Source organism: Lissotriton vulgaris, chromosome 8 (assembly GCF_964263255.1).
Source record: "Lissotriton vulgaris chromosome 8, aLisVul1.2, whole genome shotgun sequence".
In the NCBI taxonomy this organism is placed as follows: domain Eukaryota; kingdom Metazoa; phylum Chordata; class Amphibia; order Caudata; family Salamandridae; genus Lissotriton; species Lissotriton vulgaris.
In genome coordinates this window covers 1,564,944,273-1,564,958,233 of record NC_141696.1, presented here as the reverse complement: position 1 = coordinate 1,564,958,233, position 13,961 = coordinate 1,564,944,273, and the positions used below count along the sequence as shown (strand labels likewise).

The following is a 13,961-nucleotide window of genomic DNA, read 5'->3' as shown; positions in this document are numbered from 1 at the left end:
AGTCCAGTCCAACCTCTCCTGTGGCAGAGGGAGGGTATGTGATTCTAGCGTGTATGATACTAGTCTGTGATCTGTCGGAGGGAGGGGCTGAGATTCCAGAATTCATGATACTAGTCTGTAATGTGGAAGAGAGAAGAATTGAAAGTCCAGTCCTGCCCGTGGCAGGAGAGGGGCTGAGATTCCAGAGCGCATGAAACTAGTCTGTAATCTGACAGAGGTTGGGGATCAGACTTAACCCTTTCAATGCTCATGACGGAACGGTTCCGTCATGACCACACCCATTAACATTGGGCCCCAGCACCAGCGGTAAATCGTGGCAGCACGGATGAGGTTAAGAGTGCATGATACTAGTCTGTGAGTAGACAGCGGAACGCCCTGTAATTCCAGAGTGCCTGACACTAGCCTGTGATCTGGCAGCGGAACGGCCTGTAATTCCAGAGTGCCTGACACCAGCCTGTGATCTGGCAGCGGAACGGCCTGTAATTCCAGAGTGCCTGACACCAGCCTGTGATCTGGCAGAGGGGGGGCCTGAGAGTCCAGAGTGCCTGACACCAGCCTGTGATCTGGCAGAGGGGGGGCCTGAGAGTCCAGAGTGCCTGACACCAGCCTGTGATCTGGCAGAGGGAGGGCCTGAGAGTCCAAAGTGCCTGACACTAGCCTGTGATCTGGCAGAGGGAGGGCCTGAGAGTCCAGAGTGCCTGACACCAGCCTGTGATCTGGCAGAGGGGGGGCCTGAGAGTCCAGAGTGCCTGACACCAGCCTGTGATCTGGCAGAGGGGGGGCCTGAGAGTCCAGAGTGCCTGACACCAGCCTGTGATCTGGCAGAGGGAGGGCCTGAGAGTCCAGAGTGCCTGACACAAGTTTGTTATCTGTCAGAAAGGAGGGGCTGAGACTCAAAGAGGGTGCGTAATAAATGTAAGAAGTGTGAGGTGGGTAGGATACAGAGTGGAGGTGGCAGTACAAGGAGGAATGAGGACAAGCAGAGGAGGAGTCAAGGGTTCCGCCACGGATCATTCATGGACACTAGGAATGTTATAGTCGGACATTTATGCCACTACGCCATATTCTGTTCCGATGTATTCCCACTCACTCTCTATCCCTGGTTAGTGTACTTGAGAAGTTAGATGGAGCAGGACACTTTGGGGTGATCACTTTTGTTGCATTTCCTGCTCATAGGAATACATCGACCATGTTCTGAAGAAGGATCACGAGTTGAATGCGATGAACATCAAAGACCCTAGGGCCTCGGAGGAGAAGGTCCATGCAGCAGATCTTCTGAAACTGGTTCTGGTGAGAAAGTTTTTCCATTTTTACATTCATTCTAGATGGTGCTATTTTGTTGTAAGATCGCCACTGTGTGGTGGAACGGTGTTGTAAGATCTCCTTGTGGCGTGGTACAGAGTTGTAAGATCTCTGCTGTGGTGTGGTATGGTGTTGTAAGATCTCCTTGTGGCGTGGTACAGAGTTGTAAGATCTCTCCTGTGGTGTGGTAAGGTGTTGTAAGATCTCAACTTGTCTTATGGCCAATAGGGACATTTTCGACATCGCTAAGTTAGCATGAGCTTTGCTGCCATGATGCTGCTTTTGCGCATGTTACTCCATGGCTTTATTTTTGCAAGACGCTGTGTATGCAATACGCTGTTTTTGCATTTCACATGAGAACCGTCTGCTTGTGCATTGTCTGTCAGTTCTTGGAGGTTAGTCTGAACACTGTGTACAATGTCGATAAACAATGCCCCTAGTCATTCTGTTCTGGTCGGTCCCTAGCACCTAGACAAAACATGCTAACACAGCTGTTCCTGCTGGAAACTTGTGCTTTGATATTATGGAAAGGGAATGTTTGTTTGGTTAACCCACACTTGGAGAGGGATCTTTCCAGGGTGAAGAGCCATGCGGTTCCTATGATGTAGATATACCATCTAGGCTCTAAGGTATGGGGTCTGCTGACAAAGCCCAGAGATCTTCTAATATATAATAATACTTCTATAGTAGGGGATCTCTGTGTATAGTCATAATCTAGTGAATAGTCCCGCCCATGTGCGTGGACCCCGGAGCAATCAAAATAATCTCTTAAAGTGTCGAAAAAATGCAGAACTGCACAGATACTTAAGAGAGAATTAAAGACAGCCTATAACCAGGCTACACTGTCCAGTACTTCAACTAGAAATTCCACCAAAAATCCCCAAACAGCAAAGTCTGTCCAGATTTCCCTTGCTTCAGCTGCAAAAACCCTCTGGAATGATAGAGAGGAAGACATGGACAGACAAGCCCCATAGGCTGCCATTATGTGGCTCAAAACAGGATACTGTGCCTTTAAGAGAACTTTCCAGAACTTCACAGTATCCTAGAATGCACTGCAGGTCCTTTTTACTTTCAGTTCTTTTTTCCGGCTCCTGCCATTGGTGATTTTTCACTACTTTTTCAAAGTTAGGTCCTTTCTAAGTACTTTGGTGCCTTTCTCCTTGGTTTTTGCACTCTGTTCTATGTCAGATATGCCTGCATTATTCGACAAATGCCCGGAGTGCTCCAGGAAGAAGGCCAAATCAGATCCCCATGAGGTGTGTATCCTCTGCCTTCCATCTTCCCATGTCCCATCGGAGTGTGTGATCTGTCAAGGCTTCTCTGGCAGGACCCTAAAGGACAGAAAGAAGATCAGGCTTCAGGGCCTTGAAGAAAGAAGGCTGAAGGCACAAGGTGGGTCTGGAGGGGCTTCATCTGCTCGTGCTGAGGCCTCTGGGGGGCTCCCCAGGGGCAGGAAGACCAGCAAGCGTCCCCATTCTCCGTCTGGGTCGATTGCACCGACTATGGCGTCGAGAGGGATGACTATGGTCTGTTCCCCGTCGTCGGGGGCAAAACGACGTTGACGCTCGGTGTCGAAGGCCCTTACCAGGCCACCATCGAAGTCTCCGGTGACTATTTTCTCATCATCCTCGTCGACGTCGTCGTCGAGGGAACAACGTCGAAAGGCCCGGCGTCGGGGCTCGCCGTCGAGGCGACACCGCCGTTCGCCGTTGGCGAAAAGGAGACGATCGTCGTCGAGGAGATCCTCGTCGTCGAGGAGTGGATCGCCGTCGAGGCACAGGTCACCGTCGAGGCGTAGATCGCCATCGAGGCGCAGACGATCGCCGTCGAGGCGCAGATCGCCATCGAGGCACGGAAGATCGCCGTTGAGGTGCAGATGGTCGCCGTCGAGGCCGACGAGGTCGTTGTCAAGGCGAAGGCGTTCGACGCCGAGGAGAAGACACTCGACGTCAAGGGACCGACGCTCGCCATCCGGTCGCCGTTCTTCGACGCCGAAGAAAAGTGGAAGGAGGCCTGATGCCATGGGAGGTTCGCCAACATCCAAGGCTGGTAAAGAAGGCGGTTCACCGGGCTCGGTGTATTCTGAGGTATATACCCCGTCACAGAGGCAGGTTACGCCACCGCCTCCATTGCCGAGGGGTCCCCGTCCGAGGAACCCTACTCCTCCTCCGTTACCACCACCTCAGCCTGGACCTCGGTTGCCAGAAAAGCCGCCTCCGGTTTCTCTGAGGTCTGTCTCACTGCCTAGACTTCCGACCCCTCCCAAGGGGACACCTAAGCCTAAGTCGCCCGCTCCTGTGGAACCGGCGGATAGACCGAGGCCGAGGAAGTCCCGATCACGCTCCGGATGGAGAGGAAGATCAAGGAGTCGACGTAGATCCTCCACCAGATCAAGGCGTCGCCATAGGAGGCGGGGTTCTAGGTCCAGCACGGACTCCTCCAGGACCCGCTCCTACTCACCGACTTTATCGGACTCCCCTGGGACCAGGGTGTCTCCGGTGGACGACATAAGCACACTCCAGGAGGTTCTCCTGAGGGGGGCTGCAAAATTGGGTATCACAGTGACGGCTCCAACACCAAAGACGTCCGTGATATTCGAAACGCTTCACAAGAAGCATTTGTCTCGCCCTCTACTACCACTAGTACCTGGATTGGTAGAACCTGCAGAGGAGCTGTTCCGCACACCAGCGGTAGTGTAGGCCGCTCCCTCCCGACTTCTGAAGAAGTACAGGGCCCCGGATTCAGACCCTGCCTTTCTGCGGATAGACCCAGTACCGGATTCGGTGATAGTGACGGCGGCCAGGAAGTTACACTCTACCTCCCCGTCATCCACCGTGCCGCCAGATAAAGAAAGTCGATGGATCGACTCGGCTGGAAGGAAGGCTTGTGGGACTGCGTCCACGGCCATGAAGGCGTCCAGCGATACGGCGCTGCTAGGACGTTATGACCGGGCCCTGTGGGACTCCCTGCAACAGTTCGTGGAACTACTACCAAGAGACAAGAGTGAGGACTTCCAAGAGATCCTCAAAGAAGGGATGCTGGTGTCAAATCAGGTCATCAGCGCAGCGGCGGATGTCTCCCTGTTGGCTGCCCATGGTTACTGTCATGGGATCAATCAGCGGCGCCATGCTTGGCTCAGGCTCACGTCACTCAAGCTGGAGGCCCAGCAGCGAGTGGCCAATCTGCCCTTTTCCGGGGAAACCTTGTTCAGAAAACACGCAGATGATGAGATGGCCCGCATGAAGGCGGAGGCGGAGACCCTTTCGGCTGTGGGCTTGGAGAAGCCCATAGAAAAGAAGTCCTACCGCCCGTTCCAGAGACGGTTCGGTGCACAAGGAAGAGGACAAGGGCAGTCTTCGGGACAGCAGCAGCAACAACAGCAGCAGTTCCGGAGACCCTTCCAGAAATGCCAGAAGGGTAGAGGGGGACAGCAGTCCTCTACCGCGAACAAGGGCCCAGCCGGGTCGCGACCCTGAGCTGTTACTTCCCCTTCATCCGTTACCCGCACCGGTGGGGGGAAGCGTTCAATTTTTTCTGGCAGAGTGGAGAAAAATTACTCAGGAGAAGTGGGTGCTGAATATTGTTTGCAATGGATACAGTCTTCGGTTCATCAGCCCGCCTCCAGCGATCCCTCCGGTCAGCTCACAGTATCAACTGCGCGAGCTCCAGGCGGAGGCCGATATCCTGTTAAGGAAAAGGCCGATAGAAGACGTACCTCTGTCTCAAAGTGGAAGAGGTCTGTACTCACGGTTCTTCCTGGTTCGCAAGAAGGACAAGAACGACATCAGGCCCATTCTGGACTTGCGACAGGCAAACAAGTGGATTCGCAGAGAAAAGTTTTGCATGCTGTCGTTGCATCAGATTTATCCTCAGTTGCAACAGGGAGACTGGCTTTGTGCAATAGACCTGTAGGATGCATACTTCCATGTGCCCATTACATGCAAACACAGGAAGTTTCTGCGATTTCAAGTAGGCACCAATCATTATCAGTACACAGTACTGCCATTCGGGCTGAAATCTGCGCCCAGAACATTCTCGAAGTGCATGGCAGTGGTAGCAGCACACCTAAGGAAGAACAAGGTGTTTGTCTACCCGTACCTGGACGATTGGTTGACCAAGGCCTCCTCCTTTTTGGAAGCTCAAGCACACTTCCAGAAGACGTGCGTTCTCTTGAACAAGCTGGGGTTGCACATCAACATGTCCAAGTCTGTCCCGACTCCGGTCCAGTGCATTCAGTACTTGGGAGCCACCCTCAATACGCTGTCAGCAAGCGTGTCTCCTTCGGAGGAGCGACGGCAATCGATCCTTCGGAAGGCTCAGCCTCTTATGACCGCTCCATCTACAACAGTGAGGACGGTGTCTTCTCTACTGAGGTCGATGGCCTCTTGTATCTTCCTCACTCCTCATGCACGGCTGCACATGAGACCGCTGCAGGAGTGCTTGGAGGACCAGTGGGACCAGAGGAAAGGATCTTGGGATGACAAGATACAACTGTCTCTGCGTGCTCTTCAGTCTCTGAAGTGGTGGTGTTTGGCGGAGAATCTCCTCAGAGGGGTTTCCTTCCACAAGGACATTCCCATTCAGACTATCGTGACGGATGCCTCTCTCCACGGCTGGGGAGCGCATTCGGGAGACTTACAGATTCAAGGAACATGGTCCCCGATGGAGTCCACGTACCATATCAACTTCCTGGAACTCGGAGCTGTTCACTTGGCACTGAAGGCCTTTCATCCATCCTTCCAGACTTACTCTCTGCTTGTACAGACGGACAATACGACCACGATATATTACCTCAACAAGCAGGGGGGCTCGAGATCACGCACTCTGTCGCAGGAGGCGCCGGCGATCTGGCACTGGCTTCTGGCCAGAGGACTGACGATAACGGCTACCCATATGCCAGGTGTGCAGAATGTTCAGGCAGACGCACTGAGCAGACTGATTCAGGAAAACCATGAATGGGTCATAAACGAAGAAGTAATAGGAGAAGTCTTCGAAAGGTGGGGGACTCCAGACATAGATCTGTTCGCCACCGCCGAAAACAGCAAATGCTGAGACTTCGCCTCCAGGTACTACCAGCAAGGGACGCTAGGGAATACGCTATGGATCAACTGGTCGAACAGCTTTCTGTACGCTTTTCCACCTATTCCCCTGATTCCAGCGGTGCTCATCAAGCTGTCCCAGTCCAGGGCACGGATGATCCTGATTGCCCGGGAATGGCCCAGGCAGTAGTGGTTCACGGACCTGCTTCACCGGTCTCTCCTTCCGCACATACGGCTGCCGTGCAGGCCGGACCTTCTCACGAAGTTCGGGGGGCAGATGTTGCACCCGAACCTCTCATCTTTGAGTTTGGCGGCATGGCTCCTGAGATAGTGCAATATGGCCATTTGAATCTACCAGATGATTGCATGGACATACTGAAGGAGGCTAAGCGACCTTCCACTCGGACCTTCTATGCTTACAAGTGGAAGAGGTTCTGTATCTGGTGCAAGTCCAAGAACTATGACCCAACGACGTGCAAGGAAGACGTCATCCTTCCTTACCTTCTGCATTTGGCGCAGTCTGGCCTTAATGTTCATTCCATTAAGGTTCATCTCGCTGCATTGACTGCCTACAGGAAATGCCCTTCACAGACTTCCTTCTTCCAGATCCCTGTGAGCAAAGATTTCTTGGAAGGCTTGAAGAAAGTGTTCCCTCCTGTACGGCTTCCTTCGCCTTCATGGGAATTGAATGTGGTGCTGTCCAGATTGATGAAGGAGCCCTTTGAACCTATTCATAAGGCTTCGCTGCAGCACCTGTCCTGGAAGGCGGCGTTCCTCGTGGCCATCACATCGGCCCGCAGGGTGAGTGAAATTCAGGCGTTGTGTTGCCAGGAACCTTATACTGTATTTCATGCTGCTAAGGTTGTTATGCGTACTCACCCTAAATTTCTTCCCAAGGTTATTTCTGATTTTCATGTCAACCAGACCATAACTTTACCTACTTTTTTTCAGAATCCTTCATCTCCAGCGGAAAGGTCTCTACATTCCCTGGATGTTAGGAGGGTGTTGAAATTTTATCGGGATAAATCCAAAGATATTCGTAGGTCAGACCAATTGTTTATCAATTATGAATCGGTCAGGACGGGTCTTGCTACCTCTAAGTAGTCCATCTCTAGGTGGATTGTGTCCTGCATACAACTGTGTTACCAGAAAGCTAATAAGACCTTAGGGGGTAAACCTAAGGCTCATTCCACCAGGGGCAAAGCTGCCACGACGGCTTTGCTCCGTAATGTTCCTATTGCAGAAATCTGCAAGGCCGCCACTTGGAAGTCGGTCCATACCTTTGGTAAGCATTACTGTCTGGACACTGATGCCAGGGCAGACGCTCAGGTTGGGCAGGCTTTGCTGCGAAATCTGTTCGCACAATAGTGGTGTTATTTCTCGTTTCTCCACCGCGCTTTGGTGTGGGGATGGGCTTGCCATTCTATTCACTAGATTATGACTATACACAGAGATTCCCTACTACAGAAGGAGTAGTTTCTTTTCTGTAACTCCAGTTCTGTAGTAGGGGTATCTCTGTTATAGTCACTAGCGCCTGCCCTCCTCCCCGGTGGAGAGAGATGTTCATGTAAGGAATGCTACAGGTCTGGCGTGTTACGCCTTCAAAAAGAACTGAAAGTAAAAGGGACCTGCAGTGCATTCTGGGATACTGTGAAGTTCTGGAAAGTTCTCTTAAAGGCACAGTATCCTGTTTTGAGCCAAATAATGGCAGCCTATGGGGCTTGTCTGTCCATGTCTTCCTCTCTATCATTCCAGAGGGTTTTTGCTGCTGAAGCAAGGGAAATCTGGACAGACTTTGCTGTTTGTGGATTTTTGGTGGAATTTCTAGTACTGGACAGTGCAGCCTGGTTATAGCAAACAAAACAGGTGATGGACAGAATGTGGATCAATGTCACACATTCACCCCAGTCCAAAGATCTGGGCCCATATCCATCGTTTTTTTGCACTCCACACCACCCTGGGTTAGACAATGGCGATATGCAAATCAGCTCTGACCCTGTGCCCCATGGGAACAGTCCAGTCCGAACTACAAAAGCCATGTCCTTCCCAGAACGGAATCAGGCTGCATTATCTGTCTTTAATTCTCTCTTATTTGTCTGTGCAGTTCTGCATTTTTTCGACACTTTAAGAGATTATTTTGATTGCTCCGGGGACTACGCACATGGGCGGGACTATTCACTAGATTATGACTATAACAGAGATACCCCTACTACAGAACTGGAGTTACAGGACAGAAACTACTCATTCTTCTTACCAAGGGAAGGGTGGTTAGGCCTTATAGTCCTTTATATCCACTGTCTTTATAAAATGACATTTCCCTTTAAGATATATGGCCTTGCTGCAATGCTGTGTTAGGTTTGTGAATGTTGCTGTTAGTTGTGGCTCGTATACTGCGTTATAGAGCTCGATAGTTCAAATAAACATTTTAAACTGTATTCGTGTCTCGGTCAATTCTTATTGTGAACAGGTACGAGTGAGCGAGCAAAAGGGTGTGTCTTGTTATCACGACTTCTGAGACAACTGTGAGTGTTATGTTCTGGGGAGTCTAATCATTTGCATTTTTGTGATTGTATAGGAGAGCGAGTGAGACACTATAGCTAGTCGGTCCTGGGATTGTAAGTGCTGAGGCGGTAGGAAGGCAAAGCCCCTATGCACTGAGGTACCGTATTCCTGCGCATAATTCTGTGTATGTGCAGAATCCCTGCAACACACTGTGTGGTGGTACAGTGTTGTAAGATCTTCTCTGTGGAGGGGTACGGTGTTCTATGATCTTTGCTGTGGGGTGGTACGGTGTTGTAAGATCTCTGCTGTGGGGGGTACAGTGTTGTAAGATCTCATTGTGGGGCCGTATGCTGTTGTAAAATCTCAGCTGTGGGGTGGTACAGTGTTGTAAGATCTCCTTGTGGGGTGGTACAGTGTTGTAAGATCTCCTTGTGGCGTGGTACAGTGTTGTAAGATCTCCTTGTGGGGTGGTACGGTGTTGTACGATCTCCAGTGTGGGATGGTACTGTGTTGTATGATCTTTGCTGTGGGGTGGTACAGTGTTGTAAGAGCTCTGCTGTGGGGGGTACAGTGTTGTAAGATCTCATTGTGGTGTGGTACGGTGTTGTAAGATCTCCTTGTGGGATGGTACGGTGTTGTAAGATCTCCAGTGTGGGATGGTACTGTGTTGTAAGACCTGCACTGTGGGGTGGTACGATGTGATAAGATCTCCGCTTTGGGGTGGTACGATGTTGTAAGATCGCCGCTGTGGGAGTATTTCGGTAAGTACTCCCCACATTTCTTTCAGGTCATGACTATGCAGTATCCTAGTAACACTTCTGCCAAGACTTGAAGTTCCTCTGGACTGCTGTTAGTGCTGTCACACATCTTACTGGGGCAGCTGGTACACCCTCTCCCTCAGGTGCTCTAGAGTGTGTTAGAATAGGGCTTCTGTTTACCATCAAACACTCCAGGGGTGACCACAACCCCTCTGTTTGAGGAAATCCTACAAGAGAAAGAAGGTCAGCAATCGACAGAAGGTAAAGGAAGCTGAGAACATCAAGGTCTGCTTGTGCAAACACCAAAGGGAGTCCTGACATCTGTCATCTGGCAGGAAGAGAGCAAGAGAGAGTTCAGGGGCAACATGAGGCTGATTCATGCCTCCAGGCTCTACAAGTGAGGACAGGGGCTTTTGACTGAATGTATCTGGGGAATTCTGTCCACTTTCAGGGAACTGATCTAAAGTGGAGGGCCCTGGAGCCCCATGTGGTCTGTGTTGTGTCCTGTTGGACACAGTCTAGTGTTTTGCCAGCCTCTCACATGAGGGCTGGTCCACACACCCACCCCACATCCAACTAACACAGGCCTCACCAGTCAGGTGACCCTGCCAATAAAAGAGACGGAGTGCACGGGCCCAGTTACTAGTACCCTATTATGTGTGTTTGTGTTCTTATTTGCAAAGTGCGGTGGCCTAGGACCCAAGACTTTAGAGTCTGTACCTCAGGTACTGCTGTGCTGGCCACCGTGGCTTGCCGTGCTCGCCGCCTGGACTTGCCGTGCTCACCGCCTGGACTTGCCGTGCTCACCGCCTGGACTTCCTGTGCTCAGCGCCTGGACTTGCTGTGCTCACCACCTGGACTTGCTGTGCTCACCACCTGGACTTGCTGTGCTCACCGCCTGGACTTGGCGTGCTCACCGCCTGGACTTGCTGTGCTTGCCGGATGGGCTTGCCCTGCTTGCTCTGTCACCTGTCACTGAAGCCTCTAAATTTTGCTCAAAAGGTGGTATTTATATTTCATATAACAAGCATTTGCAATGCAATAGGTCTCGCATTAGTAAAGTTAGAGGTATTAGTATTGTAGATGACTGATTTTTTACTTATGTTTTTGTTTTGAAAATAGCAAAATTAATAACTTTGTCATTTACAGTGCCAATAGTGTTAACTTTTGCAAACGTGACACCTATATCATTTTAATGCAATATGTTTTGTATTTACATGAATTAGATGTATTAATATTAAAAATAACAATGGGTTGTATTTTTTTCAATAATGAATACTTAAAGAAAAGTTATTGTAATTTATAATGGCAATAGCTTAAACTTTTGCAAATAACTTTTTGGAAGATTATGGGCCCGATGTAGGTGTCCATTTACCGACCGGTAACGGCCGATTTCGGCCGTTACCAACCGGTAAATGGTCATTTGAGATGTAGGGGCCCTTTTTACCGATTCGGTAAAGTTACTGAATCGCTAAATTTACCGAATCGGTAAAATACTGAATCGGTATTCCTACCGATTCGGTAACTTGGAGATGTAGGTGGGACTCTTCTGAGTCCCACAGGCCTCACAGATTCGGTATTTTACCACCCAATCCAATTGGGTGGTAAAATACCGAATACAGGTGTGCATGCACATGTGTGCATGCACACCTGTGCCATGTGACAGACAGACATGCCGTTAGGGCATGTCTGTGTGTCACATGTCACACGTGCCTTAAATCGGGGTGCTAGAGGGTGTCAAAGTGACACCCCCTGCACCCTTGCAAAATTCGGTATTTACCGAATCGGTAAATACCGATTCGGTAATGTCCATTCCTATGGGCTTCAAACAGTCCGATTCGGTATTTACCAAATCTGAAATACCTACATCACCCCCCCTCCATTTTACCACTTCTTAAATACCGAATCGGTATGATTCGGTAGTTATGAAGTGGTAAAATGAATTTACCTACATCGGGCCCTTAGTTCAGTGTATGTTATCGTGACTAAAATATAAGAACAGAAGTGAAATATTAACATTTTTTGTGACATTTGTAATAAAGTTTGAAGCATTGAGAGAACATATTTGAATCAGTTGTTGTTGAATGGTTGCACAGATTGATGCTGTGGTGGCTCTGAATGATGTTGTGGTGGCGACAAGTGATGTTGTGGCGTTCATTGATGCTCTGGTAGCGCATAGTGATGTGGTGCCCCTAAGTGATGCTGTGGTGATGCGATGGATAGTGAGGGCGATAGATAGATAGAGGGAGGGCGAAAGATAGATAGAAGGAGGGCGAGAGATAGAGGCAGGGTCAGAGATAGAGGCAGGGCAAGAAGGCGAGGGATGGAGTGTGGGCGAGGGATGGAGTGTGGGCGAGGGATGGAGTGTGGGCGAGGGATGGAGTGTGGGGCGGGGGAGGGATGGAGTGTGGGGCGGGGGAGGAATGGAGTGTGGGGCGGGGGAGGGATGGAGTGTGGGGCGGGGGAGGGATGGAGTGTGGGGCGGGGGAGGGATGGAGTGTGGGGTGGGGAGGGATGGATGGAGTGGGGGGAATGGATGGATGGAGTGGGGGGGATGGATGGATGGAGTGGGGGGATGGATGGATGGAGTGGGATGGATGGATGGATGGATGGATGGATGGAGTGGGGGGATGGATGGAGTGGGGGGGATGGATGAATGGATGGAGTGGGGGATGTAGTGCCTTAAAACGGCTCTTCATTTGTGATGCGTGATGTGAGCATAAGACAAGCAAAGATTATGCGCAAAAGTAGTCTGGCATGAGAAACACAATGTTTTCGCTTCAGAGCGCAGTAGGTGATGTAAGAGGAGCCAGAAAGAAAGCTGTCTGTGCTGCAGAGGAAGATGTGGTTTGCATTTTAACTCCCATTTTAAAATTATTTCCAACCTTGTGACCTCCAACTGGAAACTTGAGTGGACCAGATGAATTTTTATTTGTGACGCTTAAAAGACAAGCAAACCTTTTAAATCTAGATACAGCGGTGAAGTAATGCACGGGACTGGAAAATATAATTTATTGACCGCTCTTTGCATAACGGTAGGACAGTGGGGGATGTAGTGTCTCTCCTCTCCTTTTCATTCAACTCACTCTGGGGTCAAAGGTCCAGAGCCAGCTGTCAACAGGAATGTAACAAGCTCTTGGCATTGCTGTGTGGAGGGGGGCGGAATGCGAGACACGGCCTGTCGGCCGTGAAAAGTGTGAAGCAGGGGGCGGGGGAGCCCTTTGAAGTGAAGCTCTTGGAGGCAGGCGGCTCGGGCAGGCCAATGTGATACTATGAGGACCTACAAACACCGGAGACGAGTGCCTGCTCCCTAACGAAATGCGGAGATCCCCTGGAGCGCACAGAGCGAAGATCCTCCACACAGCGATGAACAGAGTGACTACGAATGTCAATAGTGTAGTGTTGGACCTGTCCAGGCCTGGCTTCAATCACCACTTGGAATCGCACAGCAACTTTGCATGTTACAGCTAGGCAACCCTTGTACATGGTGCGTGAGGGTCATGCAAGCTGAAGTCTGAAGTGACTTCTCGGTGTAATGCACTCCTATCAGCTGCCATATGTATTCCACCATCTGACTGAATTCGGACTGCAGGTAGTGACTACCGCTCTTGAGCCATGTCAGCCTCTCCCGACTACAACGCTAAAAAAGTGTGTAGATGACCCCACGTTGACAATTGATGCGAACCAAAACTACAGCTCCCAGAATGCACTGGGTTTGGAGGAATGCTTAAGACTGAAACACGACGGAATGACACTGCGTCATCTGGTAACCTTACCCACGAGTCTTGCTGTGTATCAACCTCCAGAAAGCACGCATCATCAGTACACGAATACCCGTGGTGCTGCCCCAATATCTTAGCTCAGAAGTCGGCAGATAAATCACAAGTGTTGAGAAAAAAAATCCCAGACGAGACTGAGGAAACAAGAGAAAACGGAAACAGAAAATGAGTGAATGCAAATGAGGGCTGCATCCGGCTGCTCCTGTGAAGAGGGCGGGGCTTGTGGACAAGCACAAGACAAGCTTCTGATCGGGGGGGCAGGGGGCAGACAAGAAAAGGAAATGCTCGAGATTTGGAGGTGCTCAGTCATGACATTTCTCACAGAAGGTACTGGGAGGGGTTAACCCTCTCATACAGCAGGCTTTGGGGATTTGTGGCCAGGAGCTGATGACACACATAGCGAGCTTTGGGGGAGGGGGGTTGATGACACAATGCTGGTGTGCAAACACTCATTCACCATCCGCAGTGAGTGACTCCATCCAGATGTAAAAAAACAAGATCCACCTGATGTTTAATGTAGCGCTGCATAGCGCGTAGAAGGCAGGTTCAATGCGCTCCCATTTTGAAGAGATATAGGAACC

The 13,961-nt window shown here is 50.4% G+C and overlaps 1 protein-coding gene across 1 annotated transcript in view; it reads left to right on the top strand.

The window, feature by feature from the left end:
* The window catches only part of SPAG17 (sperm associated antigen 17), a 1,900,597-nt gene that overhangs the window by 1,540,183 nt on the left and 346,453 nt on the right, over window positions 1-13,961 (top strand). Inside the window, exon 39 of the mRNA XM_086935838.1 lies at window positions 1,177-1,290. Within this exon, the coding sequence (XP_086791964.1) occupies window positions 1,177-1,290 (114 nt within the window). The remainder of the gene's footprint in view (window positions 1-1,176; window positions 1,291-13,961) is intronic.